This window comes from Fonsecaea monophora (genome assembly GCF_001642475.1).
Source record: "Fonsecaea monophora strain CBS 269.37 chromosome Unknown Scaff1, whole genome shotgun sequence".
NCBI lineage: Eukaryota > Fungi > Ascomycota > Eurotiomycetes > Chaetothyriales > Herpotrichiellaceae > Fonsecaea > Fonsecaea monophora.
This window is the reverse complement of record NW_019173932.1, coordinates 766,553-788,399: the sequence shown is the minus strand read 5'-3', so window position 1 is coordinate 788,399 and position 21,847 is coordinate 766,553. Positions and strand designations below refer to the sequence as shown.

The window sequence follows — 21,847 nt, the reverse complement described above, 5'->3', positions numbered from 1 at the left end:
TGACATGTGCCCAGGCCCCCGGAAGCGAAGGGCCCTGCCAATCGCCAACTCCACGTTTCTCCGCGTGCTTGTAGGAGATATACCCCTCTGGGGATAACCCTAGCGGGAGCGAATATCTTGGCGGAAGACTCTCACTGGCGGAGAATGGAGCCCAAAAGACCGGACCCGAAGGCCTTCGCTAAAGAAGGGATTGTCATTGGCTGGATAGCTCAAATCTGACGCCCCAACGTGGTGTTATTGCCTTCAGCCAACGGATAAGCTCCCGCACAAGGTTGTTTTCGGATCCGGATGCAACATCAGGGGGAGAGGCAGCCTTCTGCATCCAAACCGCAAAAGGACATCATTCGCGTGGCAACCCGCACTCAAACGTTGGGAAAAAAATGCACAATTTGCCATCGGACAAATGGCTGTGTAGATAACTATTGCTGATTAGAACCAGTGGGTAAATATTTCCAGAGATGAGGATCTCCTTACCCACAGTAATGCATTATCACTTTGCGCGGCCAATTGTTTCACTTGCCACTTCTGAAAAGACCGAGCCAGAATGTCCAGACACTGTTACCTTGTACCAGCCTCAGCAATCCGTGGTCGTCGGATATGGATAGGGGGTGGCGTGATCTCGTAAGTTGATTCTTCAGGTTTCCAGCGATCTTACTCATTTGGTTGTGTGCGTTGCCCGGCGAACTGACGAGGAGATCGAGCGGTCAAAGAAGTTCTCACACAACCGATTTAGTAGTGTAAGGCGACAGTGGCTGGGGTGGAAATTCAGCTGTCTCAAACTCCGCTCTTGTTGTCTGAACCGATTTGGAGACTTGCGGCAGTTGCTCCAAGGTTTGCTTCAGGGTACAACGCAGATTATTGTAAGCATCTGCGCTAATCTTTTCGGCTCCAAAGTCTCTCTCAATGGCGTGTTGCATGAGCTTCACCGCTGCAACGACATGGTGGGGATATGGATCGATCGCAATTAAGGGGACAGTCAAGCTTGCCAACTGAATAGGGGCGATTCCGGTGTCGGATACGGCTGGCTCAGACTGTAGTCGTAAGGTATATTTGTTATTTAACCCAAAGACGAGGCAATTCATGACCCAGGTCTCTGCATCGACTCTCTTTGCTGAGAAAAGGGAGAGCAAGTCCTCCCGTAGTGTTGCAGTCGCAATATCAGTGACCATCAAAATCGCCAAATTATAGTGCAGCATGAGTTCATCTGTAAACAGTTTGAGTAACACGATTTCGTAAAGGCTTCAGGAACGGGAAAGGCTTACACCAGCGAAGTCTCGTTTCTTGGTTGAAGAACTGTATCCGCCGCTGACACGCGATGAGCAACTCTCGGTACGTGATGTTGAATTGATCGATGGCGTTGGACACGGAGCTGAAGGCCCTGAGTACCTCTGCCTCATCGTGACCATCTCGCAGAGATTCTTTCAGATTGGCAGTCAGTTTCCAGACCAGCAACTTCCATGCTGCTCCAGCCGCTATGACTTGATTTGCTTTCTCGTCTGTTAGGTCGACATCAAGATTGCTCCAATCTCTCGTCGTTTCGCGGAAGATACCAATACAGGTCTGCACCATACGCCAGGATGGCTCAGACTCAAATCCAAAAAGCCCAGACGATAGCAATGGCCGGCAATTCAAGGTTAAAGAGGCAGAGGTGTCGAATGTCAGAGCTGCCCAATACGCAGTACTCTCGGCGATAATAAAATTAGCGGTGGCAAGTGAGGCAGGACTGGCTCCAATGGGTCGGTTCGAGTTGGTGAGGTTGACTCTTGTTCCGTTGAATTGCAGGCTCTTTTGACGTGCACGAAGTGTCTGAATCTGCTGCAGTGCTGCGTGAACGCAGACTTGTCCCGATACTCCTTCAAGTTCTTCTTCTTCAGATATGCCCACCGGGATGGGTGTCAGGGCAAACAATAGCAGAGTCAACATAGATCGATAAGAAGGTCTGTTGATGACTTTGAGCATGTCTGTGTGCGCACGGCGCCAGAGACGACAAACGATGTCTGCCTGGGATAGCCCTGGCAAACTATGTTGCTGCGTCAGAGGTAGCCAGCGAGCGGCGAAAGACTGGACGGCATGGTCAAGGAACTGGTTGAGTTGTGTATCTTTCTCGTGCCTGGCAAGATCTGGTGAAGCTCCAGGTTCCGATGTTGTGTTGGCCACAGCGTCCTCTTCGTCGATGTGTCTGTCGAGTTCGCTGCAAACGCGTCGTATACTAACCACGTCCGCCAGGCTCTGTTCTCCAAAACTAATGCTGTCAGCGACGTTCTGAGCTTAACCTATAGTGACGGGCTTACGCAAAAGGGTTGCTGTGGCGGCCCATCCAAGATCCAAAGATGGTTTCAAACGCCCCCTCGTATATGGTATGAAGCCATTGGCGTTCAACAGCACTGACCGGTTCTGGGGTCAGATGAGGTTGGATTAGCAGAGGCTGTGATAGTTGAGCCGAAGCCCAGCCCCACTCATAGGTCGTCCTGTAAGGGTTAGAGAGCGCTTCATTTACTTGTAAGTGTTGGAGCATACCTTGCCAATGGTTCACCTGAGGCGCTCTCTGCATGTTGGTGAAGGAAACTGGGCAGTGATTCGCCAGCCGTGTCACTTTTGTTCTCTTCGCAAACCGTCGATTCTCGCGTGGACCCCCTAGACCGTTTCCTCCTAGGTTTTGCGTTCTGGCTTTTGCGGTTGGATACAGCAGTGCTTGTACCCGGCTTCATCCACTGTTGGGGAGAAGATGCTCGGTCAGCGTGAAAGGTCAGTCAGAGCAGCCAGTGGGTCAGCCAAACCTCGAATGTACACTTGAGCTGGCGATTGAGGCACCTCGTGCAGGACACGAGCTCCTGCTGATCCTCTCGGTTCCGGCGGGCCCTGCCCGCATCACAACCGACTCTCGCCCTGCGACACTCGTCGCAGCTAGAGAATTGGACGCGGCGCGGGACCATCTCTCCTTGAGACATGATGGCGCGGATGGCAGCCCGGGGATCCCCAACAATAACGCCGATACATGAGAGATGTTTGTGGAGGAGAATTGGAGTGTTGAAGGTGAGGCGATGAGATGAAGTGGTGGTGATGCGGCACGAACTTTGCGGGAGACGCTAAACTATGTTGGTCGCCGGCAAGCACCTAAGCCTATTGATACTAAACACCCAAGCGGCTAGGTGGCCCCAAACCCCGCCAACCCGCCTAGAGAATGTTCGATAGGGACCCCCAAAGTAGGAATTAGGGCTTCTAGGCAAGTTTGCGGGGGTGAGTCACGCGCCGAGCCCCCCGGCCTTGGGCTCTTTACATACTTTAGGTACATGTCGGTACATACATATATCTATAGGAAAGCTCTCTCGCGACCGGAAGCATCTTGACAGTGCGAAGTCTTTGACATTGTCTATACCAACAGGTCAAACCCCAGTTCAGATTCCTCACGAGCTTTGATACTCATAAAACCCCTTCCCGCTTTTGACACCGAGAAGGCCGTCTTTGACGAATTGCTGGAGATATTGGCGAGGCTCAGGAGGAACATCCTTTCGCTTTTCTGCATAATGCTCCTCGATGTTGAGCACAACGTCGAGCCCAACCACGTCCATCTGCTCAAAGGGGCCTTTCGGCGTCTTCAGAACGTCTTTGAAAATGGCATCAATCTCCGCCGGAGTAGCCACACCCTCTGCCGCCGTGAGCAATGCTTCTCGTTTGATTGCGGCCCAAATCCTGTTCCACAAAGACTTCATTAGTGCTTCTGAGAAAGTGAAGAGGGGTCTGAAAGTATCGAGAGGTGAGCACACCTGTTGTATATGTAGCCCATGGAATCTTTCTTCACATGGAATGGACTGAAGCCATGATCCCGACATTGCTCCATGAGGAGTGGAATGATTGCAGGATCAGTATTTGCATGACCCATGAGTTCGATAGCTTTGACGAGGTCAGTAGAGAGCAGTTGATATGACTTCACTCGGTACTTACCAGAAGTCTCCGGAGGCCAGTCTGGATGATATATCTTGTCAGTGAATGGTCCTTTGCTCTGATATTGATCGAGTACTTACAACAATGAGCACTGAGAATGCGTCGCTCATGGGGCAATTTCAGGCCACCAATGATTTCGGAAATGCTATAACTGCTCGAGTTGGATGCGATGATAGTCTCGGGGGCTGCCAGCTCGTCGAGTTTCGTGATCATTTGTCGCTTGAGCTCCAGCCTCTCCGGTACGCACTGTTTTTGAAATATTCATCATCAACGTGACATCCTAGCTCACAGCTTCAATGATGCTCGCGGTACCTCTACGACCAACCACGTATCCTTCAACCCCTCCGGTAACGAGTCCGAGGTAAACGTTTTAATCTCGCCCCATCGTTGGCTTGGATTCTGAGAGGCAGCCCGAAGTTGGTCAATGTACTTGACACTGTCGGAAAGTTGTTTTGCCTGGGCATCAATAAGATGAACAGCTCGGCCCTGACTCGACCACTTTGCACCAGGGCTGGTCAGTATGGGGTCAAACTCGACGGAGGGATGGCACGGATATTCACCATGTAAGCGAGCCGTCGACCTTGCGTGCCTGCACCGACCAATGCGGTCGCCCTTCCTGCTAACATGTCGGCAATGAAGGCTGAGTCTAGCGAGCTGTAACGGTATATTTTTCGACCTTGACGAGGGGATGGAAAAAGTTGCGTGAGCAGCTACTCGACGATATACCGAGTGATGCCGGATCCGAAGAGTCTCGGCAAGTTCACCAGACCAGAGAACCGGTTAACTATTAGAGGCTAGAACTCTAGAACAAGCCCCGAAAGCATGTCCATTTGTAAGGTGTGGCGACTTACTGGTAAACACCCATTCCTCAATACCGGGACTTGGACATTCACAAACACAAACACATTGCCCGGCAAGGGCCGCCACATCGTCGAGCGGCTCCGTTGAAGATATTATCTACCAGCCGTAACTCAATCTCTTGAAAGTCGTGGGGTTACGTCCGCAGGGAATCGATTGACATTGTCATGCGGATGACGACAGATCTTTTATGGATAACCTGACATGATGGCCTGAGATTATGAACCACCACGCATCCTCACCGCGGCCAAATGTGTCGGTTCAAGATAACGGGAGTCTGTGCTATCATATCTGTCCAAGATCTTTGGTGTGATGCAAATCCTCGTGCACTTGGGAAGGACTATGCGTAGCCAGCCGTCCCCCAAGTTGGAGTGATGGCATCCATTCAGTAAGTGAACAGAGAGAAACTGTGCCAGATCGTGACGTTTTACATTCGGCGCCTATCAGAATGCGATGTCGCTTCCTGTCTGTTGCCATCCCATCAGGATATTCTCTCTTGGCCGTGGATGAACAATATCAGCACAACATAGACGAGAAGGAAGTGGGAGGTTGAGGTCAAGTTCTCTTGTATGTGATCAACCATTTGCTTCAGATTAGCTTCGCTTCGGCTTGTGGAATGATGGGAAGGAAATCATTGCTAAAAAAAAAAAACCAATACCAACCATAGCTCCCTAAACCCCATAGCTACCTACTTATAGATACTGTATACCGTAACCCTTCAGAAAAAGTCAGTCGATCAATGCAGAGATACCAGCCCATATAGAGCATGAATGGGTATGTACCAGGTCCTCGGAAATCCAAGAAAAAGGGTAGCAAGCCGAACATCGGATGCAAAAGCCGGGATCACGATAGATATAGATATTACCCACCCCACGATCTGCCTTCCCAAGACCCGAGAAAACCATGAATCGCTCCACGTCTGTAATTGGTAGTTCTTTGCAGAGGTAGCCTCGCACGTGTCCGGACACTGACGGAATGTATGGTTCATCGAGGAAGAAGAAAGAAAAGACGGAAATGCTTGGCCCAGATCGCCACGGAATGCCATGGACAATGGACAAAAGCGCACAAGATGGCGTTATGTACGAGTACAAAGTGATGATGCGCGGGTTGGATTCCATGTGGCCAAGGATTGGGAGCACAATCAGAGTGGCGGACACGCATACCCTGCCACTCCTGCCTCGGCGAAAGCGATCAATTGAGCGAGGGACCTTGGCGCCAAGAGCCAAGATTTTCCCAAGGTCTTGACTCCGCTCGCTTACAGGCTCGTATGACTTTCCATTGCGTCAACCAAGTCCAACCCAAGAGCCCCGGACGATGCCGACTCGTCGCTGCGGATTGCTTCTGGCGAAACAGAGTCCCCAGCAGGGGAGTTTCCCTCCTCTTGGGACTTCTTGGGCGTGTTTCCCCTCTGTAACCCTATCACCCGCCTCCACCTCCGCCCAGGCTTGGCCGATTCCGCACATATGGGAGCGCCCTGCACTGCTCCTCGCCACATTTCCACCGCGAAGTAGCCTTGGGGGGACACTATTCCCACGCCAAGAGCGCAGAACAGCTGTGTCAAGACCAGATATCGGCGAGATGACTCTTGGCTTCAAGGATAGGGACACGGTGGAAGTCTTGGACCTGATCGTGCGGGTTCAGGCCTTCGGGGGTTTGAACACTCCGATAAGATGCTGCTTCAGCTCTATATAACCAGCGGCATGTCCCTTGATCTGGGAAGGGGGGATCCACTCTCACTCTTTTCAAGCTTCACGTCATGACTCACTGTTGCTTGTCTATGTCATAGAATCAGTGGTTTTGTCAAGACACAGATATTTCGAGCAAGCTAGACTCCTTCATCCAACTTATCTGGAAGCAGTAAAACCTCGAAATCCCCTTTGCCCAGCCCATAAATTCAACCCGCCTTGGATAGCCGCCTGCTATGGGCAAAAAGGGCACAAGAGCGGAACAGAGTTATCCGAAGCACCCTTTCCTCCTCTCTCCAGATGAAGTCATCAGTCATCTAGAGACCAGCACCGACTTGGGCCTGAACAATGCCCAGGTCCAGGACTACCAACAGAAGTATGGACCCAACAGGCTTGAAGGCGATGGAGGGGTCTCTTGGTATGCCATTCTGGGGAAGCAAATCTCCAACGCCATGATTCTGGTATGATTTTCCTCTACCAACCGTTTCGTTTTGGAGGCGTAGAGCCAGCTGACCGTGTTAACAGGTGTTGGTGCTCGCCATGGCACTCTCGTACGGCGTGGAAGATTTCGTTGAAGGCGCCGTCATCACCGCCGTCATCGTTCTCAATGTCGTCATTGGCTTCTACCAGGAATTTCAGGCCGAGAAGAAAATGGACGCTTTGCGGTCACTCTCGTCCCCTTCGGCAGCGGTGGTCAGAGATGGGAACGAGATGACCATTCCCTCGGCAGAAGTCGTCCCCGGTGACATTGTGTCGATCAAGACTGGTGACACGGTTCCGGCTGATTTGCGACTGTTCGAGGTGATGAACCTCGAATGCGACGAAGCCATCTTGACGGGCGAGGCGCTGCCGGTTGCCAAAGAAGTCGAATTCGAGACCAAGCACGGCATCGCCAAAGAAGATCTAGGTCTGGGCGACCGACTCAACATAGCGTACTCGTCGTCCACGGTGACAAAGGGCCGAGGCCGTGGCGTGGTGGTCTACACCGGCATGTCGACGGCCATTGGAGGGATCGCTGCCTCGATGCAGGGAAAGAAACGCAAGCCCAACCGTTCCATGTCGAGGAAGAAGTACGGACCCATGCAGCCCGTCAAGGGAGGTGCCCTGCGTACATACGACGGTGTGCGCAAATTCCTCGGTCTCACCGGCGGCACGCCTCTACAGATCAAGCTCAGCAAACTCGCCTACGTCCTCTTTGGTTGTGCCATCCTCCTGGCCATCATCGTGTTTGGGGTCAACCGATTCAACGTCACCAACGAGGTTGCCATCTACGCCATTTCCACGGGCATTGCCATCATCCCCGAATCTTTGATTGCCGTCCTCACCATCACTATGGTCGTGGGCATGACGCAGATGCGGAAACGCAAGGTGGTCGTCCGACAACTCAGTGCACTCGAAGCCCTTGGGGGTGTCACCAACATCTGCTCGGATAAAACCGGCACTCTCACCCAGGGGAAGATGGTGACGCGAAAGGCATGGATTCCCGGTGTCGGCATCTACAGCGTGGAGAATTCCAACAACGCGTCAGACCCGACAGAAGGCACCGTCACGCTCGGCAAGGCGCCCAGGTCGCGGCAGGAAGTTGAGGCGGAGAGAATCGCCAGAGAAGAAGCCTTTGACCGCAAGCGAAGCACTGCGGGCATCTCTTTCGATCTCCCGAGTGAGAAACTACAAAAGGACGCCGAAAAGGCCTCGGAGAAATCCGACACCGACGTCAAGTCCAACCCGGAGGTCACACCTGAACTCCAGGCGTTCCTAGAATCCGCAGCCCTTTGCAATCTGGCGACCGTCCGCAAGGTCGCCGAGGACGGAGAGGAGGAGAAGTGGAAGACGGCGGGCGACCCGACAGAGATTGCCCTGCAGGTCTTCTCACACCGCTTCAACTACGGCAAGAAAACGCTCGAGGAGAGCGGGTGGGTACAAAAGATGGAATACCCCTTTGACAGCTCCATCAAGCGCATGTCGGTCGTGTACACGAAACCCGGCCTGGAACACTCTCTCATCTTCACCAAAGGCGCGGTCGAACGCATCATCGACCTCTGCACGTCCGTGGGCGTGGGGGATAAGCACGAAGAGATGACTCCGACCCTGAAGGAAGCCATTCTGGAACAAATGACGTTTCTCGCCGAACAGGGCTTGCGAGTGCTGGCCATCGCCAGGAGAGACACGACCCTGGAAATTGAGGAACACAGCGACGTGGACCGGAGCGTTGTCGAAAAGGATCTCTGTCTGCTGGGTCTCGCTGGTCTGTACGACCCGCCCCGCCTCGAGACCAAAGCCGCCGTGCAGGCCTGCACGACCGCCGGGATCACCGTGTCCATGTTGACGGGTGACCATCCGTCCACGGCGACCGCCATCGCCAAGGAAGTCGGCATCATTCCCAAGAACATGGGCGCGCTCGCACCGGACGTGGCGGCGGCCATTGTCAAGACCGCGACGGAATTCGACAGGATGACCGACGCCGAGATCGACGCTCTGCCGACCCTACCCCTCGTGGTGGCGCGCTGCGCCCCGGAGACCAAAGTCCGGATGATCGAGGCGCTGCACCGACGGAAGAAGTTCGCCGCCATGACGGGTGACGGGGTCAACGACTCGCCGTCGCTGAAGCTCGCCGACGTGGGTATCGCCATGGGCCTCAACGGGAGCGACGTGGCCAAGTCGGCGTCGGACATTGTGCTGACGGACGACAACTTTGCGTCCATCGTCAACGCCGTCGAGGAGGGTCGCCGCATGTTCGACAACATCCAACGCTTCGTGCTGCACCTCCTCACGTCCAACGTCGGCGAAGTCATCCTCCTCATCTGCGGCCTGGGGTTCCAGGACGACACGGGGTTTTCCGTGTTCCCGCTCTCGCCGCTGCAAATCCTTTGGATCAACATGCTCACCTCGTCGTTCCCGGCGTTCGGGCTGGGCCGGGAAAAGGCGTCGCCGGACGTGATGGAGCGGCCGCCGCACGACAACAAAAAGGGCGTCTTCACGTGGGAACTGATCACGGACATGCTGGTGTACGGGACGATCCAAGGCACGTGCTGCCTGATGACGTTCGTCTTCATCGTGTACGGACCGGGCCCGGACGGTCTGGGCCAGGACTGCAACCGCAAGTACAACGACACGTGCGACGTCGTGTTCCGGGCGCGGGCGGCCGTCTTCGCCGAGCTGACCTGGCTGATCCTCATCTCGGCGTGGGAGTTCAAGGCGATGCGGCGGAGCATGTTCCGGATCAACCCGCACGACACGCGCACCTTCCCCTTCTTCGCCGACATCTGGGAGAACCAGTTCCTGTTCTGGTCGGTCGTCATCGGGGCCGTGTCCGTCTTCCCGGCCGTCTACATCCCGGGCCTCAACACATCCGTGTTCAAGCACAAGGGCATCTCCTGGGAGTGGGCGCCCGCCATCGTCTGCGTCTTCGTCTTCGTCAGCGGCATGGAGGCCTGGAAGTACGTCAAGCGCGCCGCTGGCTGGTTCAAGGAGGAGGAGACCGAGGGCATGAAGGGCCGCCGCCTCGGGCCCTCCAGCGCCGTGCTCTCCCTCCGACAGGGTTTTTTCACCATGACCCGGAGTTTCACCAAGAGCAAATCCGAGGAGAAACAGCGCACCCCGGTCACCATGGAGTTGGGCACTCGGGACAGAAACGTCCGGCAACCGCACGTGCTGCCCAGGGTCAGGGAGGATGTTTGAAGCCAAACTTCCCAGTTTTATGTGTGTGTGTGTGTGTTTTTGCCTGCTTTCTTTATTGGAGGGGGGTTTTCCGCGCCAATGTGTAATACCATAAGTTTTATATATTATGAAAAACTTACGCAAGTATAGACTGATGATAGATCATGTCAATCGAGAGGCTTTTTTACTTTTATGTGACTCTGTGGTAGATTGCTCTGCTGTTTGTCGGGGTAAAGTAATGGCACAGACTATGATATACGTCTACTTTGCCTACCATTGCCAGAACATATACTTGTTTGCCGTATTGATTAGGCTATTTGGTTGTAGCTCATATTCTACAGTCCTCCTGGGGCGCGTAGAAAGCTCCTGTTCCCTCCTAACAAGCGGGACGGTTACCCGCAGAGATGCAAATGCGCAATAGGAACATATTGAGTGGGAGAGCCAAAAGCCGGCATATCCAAGAGTAGCTTCGCTGCGTGTCGTTGACCATTCCGATTGGCACGGGCTATTGTATCCGCACTGGCGGCGACAGAATGCACTTCGCTTCAGGCGGGTCGTGTTTCTGACCGTATCAGGGATTCCCTCGCTCCATTTCAGCCTTCGCAGCTGCAATCATCTCCTCTAGTTCACGGACACCAAGCTCGTGAGAACCATGAGACGCCAGTGCCTCTGATGCACGCTGTACTGCAGCGCCTCGCATCGCAGCGGCTCGGTCCGACAGCTGAAGCACTCTCAGAACGCTCCCTGCTGACTGAGTGTCCAAACTCAAAATGAGGTCGTCGAGTTGGCTCGAAGTGGTTGCTGCATCAGACATTTTTCTATCACCGCTTCCCGGAGTGAGTCCGAGGTGTTGACTTAAAGCCCTTGCGGCGGGTTTGATGCTTTGTTCCGGCTCTGGGCCTGTCTTCTCAATCATAGGTTTCGTATTAGAGCGAACACTGGTCTCAACATGCTGAAGTTGCACGTCCAGTTCGTGCAACCTGAGTCGTCGAGATTGGAGGCTCTCCAGCCTCTCCGAGAGACTAGTGACGGCTTGTGTGAGGGAGAAAAGTTGGTTGTAGACCTAGCAGATTGCCATGTGAGTGAACCTCAATCGAATGATTAAAAGCAATGGACCTTACCTTTTCATGGAGGGACCTGTCGTTCTGCTTCTGCGCACGGCGGACATCCTGGAGAGCTGCCTGAAGGGCATTTCCGTGTTCTTGAGCCACAACCATTCCCATAACATCATCAATCTCCTTGTATAGAGAGCCTAGATCATCTTGAACAGTGTCGATTGTACCGTCAGAGACGACCTGAGCACTAGAGGCGATGTCTGCACTGCTGAGTGATTCAAGATACGCACGATCCAGACGATCTTTGAGAGTCTGCGCGCGGAAATACTGTAAAGCATGTGTAAGTTTGTTTACTCTGTCTGCTAGCGCATCGAGCGCGACATCATGTTTCTCCTGAGCGCCTGAGGATGAGAGGTCATTGAGATCAGAAAGCACGCGATCGTCTGAGTTGAGCAGCTCCGTGACAGTGGCGGGAGTCGCTTTCGAGTCTTTGATAACGCGATCGAACTCGGCTCGCAGTGTTAACCTCAGATCCTCGAGTATTTGTTCATTCTCATGCATAAGTCAGCGGGCGACGACTTCTTGTCTAGCGGTCAGCGGTCAGATGGCAAGGGGAGATTTACAGCAAACTTGATACACTGCACTTCAGCAGCATGTTTTTGGTCGAGGTGTTGTTCTTGTCTGGTCTTTCGTGCATCGAGAGCGTTCTCAACTTCCTCGATATGCTTTAGCTGAGCATCTTGTGCGCGGAGGATCCGCGTCCGGCGCTCAATCGCCCTGGTTGAGGACTTTAATGCTGTGATCGCGGACTTGAGCTCTTCATCGGTCGAGGGGAGAGTGGTCGATGTGCTTTCTCTGGAGGCTGAACTCCATTGCTCTGATCCATGCATCAACTGCCATCTGGCTTACTGTCAATTCGTTGCTCGGAACGGCAGTGCGGGAACCACCAACGTTGCGTTTTCGTCCTCAGTTGATGGGTTCGGTCCGCTGGGACTTTGATGCACCCATCCTTCCAACAGCGAGCTGCCCTTGGTTGATTTCGTTTCGTGACGGTCATGTGTATGGAATGAAGTGCCCTGTTCCAGAGGCGCTTTGAGCGTAGTATCGACCCATGCATTCAGGGGCATCATCACACCGAGGCAAGAAACTGGGAGACGGCGTTGCAGGGATGGAGGAACATGTTTAAAGCTTGGCAATCCTTTGAGTCCGTTTTGCACCGAGTAACAGTCTACCAGCTCAACTCAAAAGGGGGTGAAATGCCTGGAGTATAAATCATGTTAAGCACAAATTGGCAGGTATACATTCTTGGAATTATCTAGATGGAATTGAATTCTACGTGTTTTTGGTGGCGCCCCCGAAATTCTTCATCCACGGCCAACAGATAAAGGCTGATGACCGCACAACATCAACCAGCTTATGGCAGAGACCATCACTTCCATTGTTTGAAGGGGAGTACATTTCACCCAGCCAGATATACACAGCCAAAATAACTCCGCCGGAATTGCATGTAGCCGCTCATCATGAAAAGTGCCAAAGGGGAATCGATGGCGTTGTCGTGAAGCTTGAATGCGCTCAATAAATCGAATGTCATTATAGAGGTCTCCCACCTCGGGTACCATCTTTCGACAGCCCTCCTCATTGTCGTCTCCGGTGCCGACGCTCCAGATCGGGTTATGATTGTTTGATGTGACCATTCGCAGCAGTCCCGTTCACCTGCCCGTTCGCTTTCTGTGCCTTGGACTCGCGATATTTGGCAATATCTTGCTCCACCATCTTGTCCACCCGGCTCTTCAGTTCCGGCCTGTAACCAAGCGCAAACAGGATCTCCAACCAGACAAAGAGTGGAGCCAAGAAAAATGCCTGAAAGATGTTGTCCAGCAGAGCAGGAGCCCGTCCTTCGAACACTCCATGGCCCAAGAATTGTGCAATCCACGACGCCACGAATGCCGCCGCCGCCCAGAAGTTGGCGGTCATCCCGTGGACAGCGACTAGGTGATGTGCGTATGCAGTTCCAGAGAGAAGCAGTGCGGCGAACGCCGTTCCGGCCACTGGCTCGAGTAAGATGTATAGCCCGCAGTAAGACAGGCAGAAAAGTGTGCCGGCGTCCAGTTCGAGGTTGGGGATGGTCATCGATTGAGGCAACTTGATCAGTGGACCGGAATTCGTGAACTACCACAGAGGTAAGTTGCCGTGCTCGTCGGATGGACGGGTCTTATCTCATACAAGGAGGAATGTAGTCCACAGGATAATGGGAACTCCAACCATGTGTATGCCAATATTGATCTGAATCCAAATCAGCGACTTCTCTCAAGGGTCGACGTTTGTGACCGTACTGCGTCATGGTGGTATGCGCCATACTGTGGGAAAATGGTCAGCGGGACAAATGGCAGAGGGGTTGCAGGCTGCTCACGAAGCGCAGTTGTTTCTCCAGGTTGAGGGCCATCTTAGACTATGGTCACAGAGGCTGGAACGGAGGGCAATGAAAGATAGAAGTCAGCTCATCGAAGTAAGCGCAGCGCAGGCAAGGCCTTGATGGGCGAAGGTGAATCTTCAAACTTCCCATTTGGACAGTTTTAATTATTCCGGCGCACATGGCAGTTTAAATGGGCGGAACTGCAGGTCTCACCACCCGGGCGTCATCGCCTGCGCCCCATATCCGAATTACTCCGCACGCCGAATCGACTTCACCAGCTGGATTTCGTCTATGCAGCATATAGAGAACAGTAGTCGACAATGCAGCTATCGACCTATATTTTGTACTAATAGACAAAACTCCAGCTGCTTCTTGCAAATAGACACCAACCGAATGACCAATTACCGCGCTAAATGCGAGTCTTGTCCCCAAGTGCGTGTTCGCCATCTAACATATTTTGAGTCCCTCCGAATGTTTGCCCGAATCCCAATGTAGGACTATCATGGCTCGTGTCCATGTTCGTGTTGAGCGAACGAACTGAAGTATTAAGATGCCTTCTTGTCAAGGAAAAGGAAAATTGAGTCCTGCAATGCAATCCGTTCCTCTGTCCATGTTGTTGATATCAACAACTCTCTCACAGTCCAAGCTTGTGCTTTTTGATGCGCGGTATGATGCCCACGAGTACCAGAACGCTTGACACAATGACGGCCCACAGCTTGATGTGCAGGAATGCCTGGTTATAGTATGTCTGAGTGGATGCAGCAATGACAGCCAGAAAATAGACGGCGAGAACGTAGCCCGAAATTCTGCCTCATTGTTAGGCCACAGAAAGTATGGCAACCTTTGTTTCACGTACCTGTGGTATTTGTACAGTGACTTGGCTCGATCAACAGTGCCAAATATCGTCTCAGGCAAGTAAAACGCAGCGGCCCCGATCAGCCATTGCAGGAAGATGAGTATGTAGGCCACCAATGCCATTTTCCCGTGCACACTTTGGAAGCGGGTCTCAGGGTGTGAAGCTTTGTTTATCTCGATAATGACCAAGCCGGCTATGAGCAATGCAACGGCCGACGTATTGATTGCCGAGTGCACATATGTGCCTGTAATCTTGTCCTTTTGAGCCGCTGTGGGTTGGAGGACGAGCACACCTTGAACGAGGAGGAGGATAGCCAGGGAGTTGAGCAAAGGATGATAGGAGAAGAATATGAACCCGGTCTTGAACACTGCAGCCCAGACCAGAGCTGTCAGAATAACGATGCCCACTTGGGCGAGAATAGCTGTTCCCTATCAGCGACGATGCCAAAGAGGATGTTGGCTTCGACGAGTCGAAGAGGATCCATACCTGTTCCTGTCACAAAATTGAATTGCATTCCCTGGCCTGGCCGTTGTGTGACGTCTCCTGGCCTTCCCAAGAGCGGCTCCTCCTCTTCAAGGGCGGGATTGCGCTCAGGAATACCCGTTGCTGAAGCCATGTTTGAGGTTGGCTGTTACTATACACGGAGTACAAGAAATTGGGGTTCGAGCTGGGTCAGTGGGAGCACAGCTGGACGATACAAGTCGGTTCTGCCTGGTGCAGGAAGAGAGTATCAATAGAGGGTCGTCCCAGAGAATATCAGGGATCATCACTCCCTCTTGCGGAGCACCATGTTGCCGCTAGGCACTTTGATTTCGGTGTAGACACTGCTGGAAACTATCGAGCTGACCAATTTGAACTGCGGATTGGACGCCCAAGGATGCCTCCCCGCACAGTGCAATACCAAAGATGTATGACGCTATCAGGTTCGGGGAATCTGCAGAAGCTTTCCGTGCTTGTCGGGGCATTGTTTATCCAGCTGCAGCCACCCTGTCTTGTTTGTCATTTTATGCATTTCTGTAGTGATTTTGCTCGTTCCACGTCGAGACCACTTATAACATCTTCTTGCGTGCAATGTAATGAAGTGATTTCCATCCTCAGCTGTTGTCTGTCGCGTTGCCTCGCAGCAATGTTGCTCCAATTACGAAAGGGGGAAGGCTTCTCACCGCCCGTTCCATTTCCTACGTGCTTATGCCTCTTCGTTCCCTGACCAGCGGCTCAAACTGCGAGACCAGCCACAGTAAAATGTACCCGTCCCTCGTCCTTCCATGGTCCACGAGTCCATCAGATCGCGAAAATACATACCGGACTGCTGGCCTCGTGAAAACGAAAGGAACACTTTTCCTGCTACCTCCACCAACATCCACCTTGCGCGATACATTTAATGCACCACCACGCCCCAGAACCCTCATGTCCTCGGGTGCAGTTGCGCTTTGCAAACACTTTGAGCGTGGTGGTGCATCTTCAGAGCATGGCCGAGCACACCCATTCTGGACCCTGCCAACGGGGAGCAACGAGAACAAGACGGAAATCGCAAGGGGAATATTGGAGGACATGCTTGTACAAGCAGTCTGGAGGAATGTGATGCTGTTGCACCATGGAGTAGCTGTGTACGAGATTAGGAATGCACGAGGATATGGGATGAGGTGGACACTGGATATTGAAGAGAGGAAAGACGTTCAGACGTCAGCCGCCAACGGAGACACCCCTATCCAGAATGAAGAGGATGATTTCCACAAGGACTGGGTGATCATCAAGACGACGTTTCGCGGGTTCTTGGAGCCTATCGCTGGAATGGATCACGAGCTGCCCGGACAAGACGCGAGCACAGCTGAGGAGTCGTTACAACCCCAGGGGAAGCTGCGTACAGAGGAGAAAGATTGCTGAAGATCCTTGCGACAGTAGACCAACCAGGGTCTTCTGTATAGTTGATAGGTGCGCAGTCTTGCAGGTTCACAATGGCTACAGCACGCAGGTACATAATGGTGACCATAACGGTGGTGATAGCGATCAATGGCCTTTCGTCCTTCTATTTCTCGTACTCCCCTCCTCCACATTCCATCTTGAATCCTACCGTAATCAGCTCCCACCCCGCCTGCTCCACCCCCACCACGCACGGGCGGCTCTTGCCCTCATTTTGTCCCTAACAATTGGTTGGAGGGGCACGAGGGGCATCAATCTTGCCGATGCCCGCCGTTGACAGCCACAATGCCAACCCGTACCTAGCTTTTTGTACCACGAGAAGGGTTGTGACGGTCAATGCAACCCATGCACACACAGTTCCAAGCTTCATTCAGGCTTTGGGGCATTCCTGTTTGAACCTAGCCGTCATGTGCCCAACTGCATTTCTCCCTCGGCAGTATCATCGGTTCCTTACAGCTCCGCTGCCCACTACTCACTACTACTGGTGACTCCGTCTTCCTCACCAGCCTGCCACGTTTTACCTCCTCATCTTTGCTCTCCAATTCTCCTGTTCATTCGCAAGTTTGGCTACACGGCGAAATTTGCAAACACTCTTTCCGCCGCAGAGCATGCCATAGAATCGCGTGTTTTTTCTTGACGGGTGCCTCCGGGCTTGACATGCAGGTCATCGCGGTTATCTGCAGCCCCAGATCCGAGTTTACAAGGTTCTTATCGAGCTTGTTTGTGGCGGTGAGATAGCACAATGGCTCCCGCCTCTTTTGCCATCGTGTCCGCGCCTTTGTCGGTAAAACTATCAACCAAGAGCTGCTTCAGCTTTAGAGACTCAGGTACTGCTGAAATCCTGTTCCATTGAGAGAGAGCCTGAGGTCCAGGCTGACATGTCGACCCAGTTTCCAGGATCGACGCCATCTATGGTTGTGTACGGCAGAGCCGTCACGCGAGGCGACATGTGCACTCAGTCAGTGGCGGGCTGGTTCCGCTCACCTTGAAAAATCAACATCAACATAAAAGTCTGATCAAGTTACCACCGAGGGCTGTCACTGTGTGGTCGAGATTCAAGTCCGACCTGCCGGTTGAGCCAGTTCTTTATTCGCAACTGACCATTGGCGTTCCCAAAGAGACTCTGGCAGGTGAACGTCGTGTCGCTGTCGCGCCACAAAACATCCCTTTACTGTTGAAGAAAGGGTTTGCCCGTGTCCTCGTCGAGCGAGGCGCTGGTATCGAAGCTGAATATGCTGACGAGGTCTACGAGCATGTTGGCGCCACTGTGGTCGACCGCGAGACCGTGTGGGCGGAAAGCAATATCGTGCTCAAAGTCCGTCCACCGAACCTTGAGTCGGAAGTACCCAAGATTCGAGAGGGGACTGCCTTGATTTCGTTCCTGCAACCCATGCAGAACAGACCCCTCGTTGAGGCTCTTGCTTCCCAGCGCGTGACTGCGTTTGCTATGGACATGATTCCGAGAATTTCCCGTGCTCAAGCTTTTGATGCGTTAAGTTCCATGGCCAATATCGCGGGTTACAAAGGTGTGCTTGAGGCAGCTAATCACTATGGTCGCTTCTTGACCGGTCAGGTCACTGCTGCGGGAAAGATCCCTCCCTCCAAAGTCTTGGTCATCGGAGCTGGCGTTGCTGGGTTGAGTGCCATCACTACCGCCCGTCGGCTGGGTGCAATCGTCCGCGGGTTTGACACTCGTTCTGCCGCTCGAGAACAAGTTCAGTCCCTGGGTGCCGACTTTCTGGAAGTCTCCGTCAAGGAAGAAGGCTCGGCAGCAGGTGGCTACAGCAAGGAAATGTCCAAGGAATTCATCGAGGCGGAGATGAAACTCTTCATGGAACAGTGCAAGGATGTCGACATTGTTATTACCACTGCAGCCATTCCCGGAAAGCCTTCTCCTAAATTGATCACGGAGAAAATGGTCAGTGCCATGAAACCCGGCTCGGTCATTGTCGACCTCGCATCAGAGGGCGGCGGGAACTGCGAGGTGACTCAACCCGGCAAACTGATTGTGCATAACCACGTTACCATCATCGGCTACACGGATTTTCCGTCTCGCCTTCCAACACAGTCGACGAGTCTGTACTCCAACAACATCACGAAGTTTCTGCTGGCGATTTCCCCCAGGGAGAACCACTTTGGCATTGACCTGGAGGACGAAGTCGTGCGAGGCTCCATTGTTACGCACGATGGGAAAATCATTCCCCCTGCACCACGACCTGCGCCACCTCCTGCGCCTGCACAGCAGCATCACGAACAGGAATCCAAACCAGTTGCATTGACACCATGGCAAAGTCAAGCCCGTAATGTCGCAGCCGTGACTGGAGGTATGAGTGCAGCTCTTGCTCTAGGGAAATTGACGTCCCCATTGTTCATGGGCAGCGCATTTACTGCTGGTCTGGCCGGTCTGATTGGCTATCGCTCGGTCTGGGGTGTGATTCCTGCTCTTCATTCTCCTTTGATGAGCGTTACCAACGCCATTTCTGGCATTGTGGGTGTAGGTGGCTTTTTCATCATGGGTGGCGGATATTTGCCAGAAACGGTCCCACAAGTACTCGGTGCGCTATCGGTTCTGCTTGCTTTTGTTAATGTATCAGGTGGGTTTGTCATTACGAAGCGCATGTTGGATATGTTCAAACGACCTACGGACCCTCCGGAGTATCCATGGCTGTATGCGATTCCCGGTGTGCTATTCGGTGGCGGGTTCATCGCCGCAGCAAGCACAGGTATGGCTGGACTCGTGCAGGCCGGATACCTGGTGAGCAGTCTGCTCTGTATCGGTAAGTGCCTTGGCCATCCTGTCGACAATGCGTACTTGGCAGCTGATCCTCATTATTCTAGGATCTATCCAAGGACTTGCATCGCAAGCAACCGCCCGGACAGGGAACCTGCTTGGAATACTGGGTGTCTTCGCCGGCATCATTGCCTCACTCGGCGCCGTTGGGTTCTCCGGGGAAGTGATGACACAGTTTGGCACGATTGCAGCTATTGGTGGTATTGTTGGTACGTTCCCCTCTGAATTTGGTCGTTGATGGACACGAGGTGCTCATGATGACAAACAGGCGCCCTGATCGGACGACGTATTACCCCTACCGAGCTACCTCAGACGGTTGCTGCACTGCATTCCGTTGTTGGTCTCGCAGCCGTCCTCACTAGCATCGGCAGCGTACTTGCTCATGTCTCGGATATCTCGTCTTTACACATGGTGACAGCGTATTTGGGCGTTCTCATTGGTATGTTTGCCTTGTTATTTCGAGTCGGACCCTTCTCTAATAATGTTCAGGTGGTGTAACATTCACTGGTTCTCTTGTTGCGTTCCTGAAACTCGCGGGACGAATGTCATCTCGACCTACCATCCTCCCTGGTCGCCATCTTATTAATTCTGGCCTTTTGGCCGCCAACGCTGGCACGATGGGTGCGTTCTTGACCATGGCGCCTGGGGCGCCGGCCGTGGCTGCAGTATGCCTGTCCGCAAACACTGCGCTCAGTTTTGCCAAAGGCTTTACCACGACAGCCGCTATAGGAGGCGCGGATATGCGTATGTTTATACTTTGTCTCTCATCTTACACGACACCTTACTGACCTCTCGTGCTAGCCGTGGTCATTACGGTGTTGAATGCTTACTCAGGCTTCGCTCTCGTCGCGGAGGGTTTCATGCTGGACAACCCCTTACTACTGACAGTAGGCTCGTTGATCGGTGTCAGCGGTTCGATCCTCTCGTACATTATGGTAAAGGACCCAACCCACCTAGCGGATTCCTGGTTTGGAAGTATTGCTAACATTCCGTCTCACAACAGTGCGTCGCGATGAATCGTTCACTTACCAACGTCCTCTTCGGTGGCATTGCGCCAATCGCTCAAACGTCGCAAGAAATCAAAGGTCAGATCACCAAGACCACCGTGGAAGAAACGGTCGAGGCGCTCGCCAACGCCGAATCCGTAATCATTGTAGTGGGTTATGGCATGGCCGTGGCGAAAGCCCAGTATGCCATTGCCGAAATCGTCTCGCTATTGCGCTCCAAGGGTGTCAATGTTCGCTTCGCCATCCATCCCGTCGCGGGCCGGATGCCGGGACAGTGCAACGTGCTACTGGCCGAGGCGAGCGTGCCGTACGATATTGTCTTGGAGATGGATGAGATCAATGACGATTTCCCGGAGACGGACCTCACGTTGGTCATTGGCGCGAACGACACGGTGAATCCGATTGCATTGGAGCCTGGAAGCCCCATAGCCGGGATGCCCGTGTTGCATGCGTGGAAGAGTAAAGGGGTGGTTGTGATGAAACGAGGCATGAGCAGTGGATATGGTGAGTTACAAAAGCCCACCCTTTGCCCTCTACCTTTTCCCCATTCCCAATCTCATACCTCGTGATCCTTCCCACCATTACATTCCATCCTCTCATGTGGTACATGCGCTAACGACACCCCCCAGCCGACGTCCCGAACCCCATGTTCTACATGCCCGGCACGAGGATGCTGTTCGGCGACGCCAAGCAGACTTGCGACGCTCTCAAAGCGGCCTTGGAGACGAGGTACAAGGCGCAATTCCACGTCTAGAAGCGCCAACGCCTCGCTCATCGATACGCACTTGGGTAGAGAGACCAATGGAGCAAACGTTTTCTTTTACACAGGATATTAGATTGCCGGACAGACTGGGGAGTCAATTGTTACAAGTTTCATTGAATTAGGGGCGGAGAATCAGACAGGGGACGAATGGGGAACGGAACGGGCCTGGATGCTATGCAGGATACAACCGGGGGTAGCTTACGGCCGCGACATGCTACGCCACGAGACGACAGGACACGACAAGATGTCAACACCGCCTTAGGGGCCTGCCGCCAACCTTGATGAAGATGTGGATCATCCAATGCTCATACATACATACGTACGTACGTACATACGTGTGTGTATGTGTGGGTATGGCCGTAGGCATGGACATGAACACCGACCACAATCCAAGACTGTCATCCACAAAGCTGCCGGAACGTCATACGGGATTCGTCCGTGGTACGCACCTTACCGAAACCCGAGTCCCGGAGCGTGAGAAGCCAGAAGCCAGAAGTCCAATTCGAGGAATCGAGTCGAAGTCGAGCTGGTTGGTTCGCTGGCTAGCTGGCTTGATGGTTGACTGGTTGGTTGATTGGTTAGCCGAAATGCACCGTCTTATCTCATTAGCGCCCGGGGGGTTCAGACATGAAGAAAGACGATGAAGGTAGGGAGAGGTTTAATAAGATCGAAGACAGATGGACAGACGAATCGAAGAATGGATGAGGCATCGTTGAGACTTTCGCTCCCTTGTTTGCTTTTGTCTATTTTGAATGGATGGATGGGTTGGATGGACGGGTAAGAATGAGCTACATACATAGACTAGTTCTATACGTGAAATCGGGGTAGATTTGACATCTGACAACTGAAATGACATTGAACCTGAACCTGAACCTGCGTTTGCATTTATTTGCACAGAAA

The 21,847-nt window shown here is 53.0% G+C and overlaps 7 protein-coding genes across 7 annotated transcripts; 3 read left to right on the top strand and 4 right to left on the bottom strand.

The window, feature by feature from the left end:
- Window positions 1-716: 716 nt before the first annotated feature.
- AYO21_00268 (hypothetical protein) lies at window positions 717-4,568 on the bottom strand (the record flags this gene model as incomplete). The annotated part of the gene is made up of 9 exons (XM_022650258.1): window positions 717-1,204; window positions 1,263-2,191; window positions 2,292-2,468; window positions 3,409-3,690; window positions 3,765-3,891; window positions 3,943-3,963; window positions 4,023-4,188; window positions 4,255-4,398; window positions 4,503-4,568. The coding sequence occupies 9 exons, from the start codon at window positions 4,566-4,568 to the stop codon at window positions 717-719; spliced, it is 2,400 nt and encodes a 799-aa protein (XP_022517584.1).
- Window positions 4,569-6,721: 2,153 nt separating this feature from the next.
- AYO21_00267 (potassium/sodium efflux P-type ATPase, fungal-type) lies at window positions 6,722-10,163 on the top strand (the record flags this gene model as incomplete). Its single annotated transcript, XM_022650257.1, has 2 exons — window positions 6,722-6,946; window positions 7,011-10,163. 2 exons carry the CDS (start codon window positions 6,722-6,724, stop codon window positions 10,161-10,163), a joined length of 3,378 nt encoding a protein of 1,125 aa, XP_022517583.1.
- A 550-nt stretch (window positions 10,164-10,713) lies between these two features.
- AYO21_00266 (hypothetical protein) lies at window positions 10,714-12,324 on the bottom strand (the record flags this gene model as incomplete). Its single annotated transcript, XM_022650256.1, has 4 exons — window positions 10,714-11,205; window positions 11,264-11,749; window positions 11,821-12,097; window positions 12,149-12,324. The coding sequence occupies 4 exons, from the start codon at window positions 12,322-12,324 to the stop codon at window positions 10,714-10,716; spliced, it is 1,431 nt and encodes a 476-aa protein (XP_022517582.1).
- Window positions 12,325-12,868: 544 nt separating this feature from the next.
- Window positions 12,869-13,640, bottom strand: AYO21_00265 (hypothetical protein; the record flags this gene model as incomplete). Its single annotated transcript, XM_022650255.1, has 4 exons — window positions 12,869-13,366; window positions 13,421-13,480; window positions 13,531-13,554; window positions 13,608-13,640. The coding sequence occupies 4 exons, from the start codon at window positions 13,638-13,640 to the stop codon at window positions 12,869-12,871; spliced, it is 615 nt and encodes a 204-aa protein (XP_022517581.1).
- Window positions 13,641-14,244: 604 nt separating this feature from the next.
- AYO21_00264 (hypothetical protein) lies at window positions 14,245-15,082 on the bottom strand (the record flags this gene model as incomplete). Its single annotated transcript, XM_022650254.1, has 3 exons — window positions 14,245-14,416; window positions 14,467-14,887; window positions 14,953-15,082. The coding sequence occupies 3 exons, from the start codon at window positions 15,080-15,082 to the stop codon at window positions 14,245-14,247; spliced, it is 723 nt and encodes a 240-aa protein (XP_022517580.1).
- A 791-nt stretch (window positions 15,083-15,873) lies between these two features.
- Window positions 15,874-16,350, top strand: AYO21_00263 (hypothetical protein; the record flags this gene model as incomplete). Its single annotated transcript, XM_022650253.1, has 1 exon — window positions 15,874-16,350. One exon carries the CDS (start codon window positions 15,874-15,876, stop codon window positions 16,348-16,350), a length of 477 nt encoding a protein of 158 aa, XP_022517579.1.
- A 778-nt stretch (window positions 16,351-17,128) lies between these two features.
- On the top strand, window positions 17,129-20,938 carry AYO21_00262 (NAD(P)(+) transhydrogenase (AB-specific), alpha subunit; the record flags this gene model as incomplete). The annotated part of the gene is made up of 8 exons (XM_022650252.1): window positions 17,129-17,213; window positions 17,277-19,163; window positions 19,225-19,386; window positions 19,446-19,616; window positions 19,667-19,921; window positions 19,979-20,112; window positions 20,181-20,688; window positions 20,814-20,938. 8 exons carry the CDS (start codon window positions 17,129-17,131, stop codon window positions 20,936-20,938), a joined length of 3,327 nt encoding a protein of 1,108 aa, XP_022517578.1.
- Between the last annotated feature and the right edge of the window lie 909 nt (window positions 20,939-21,847).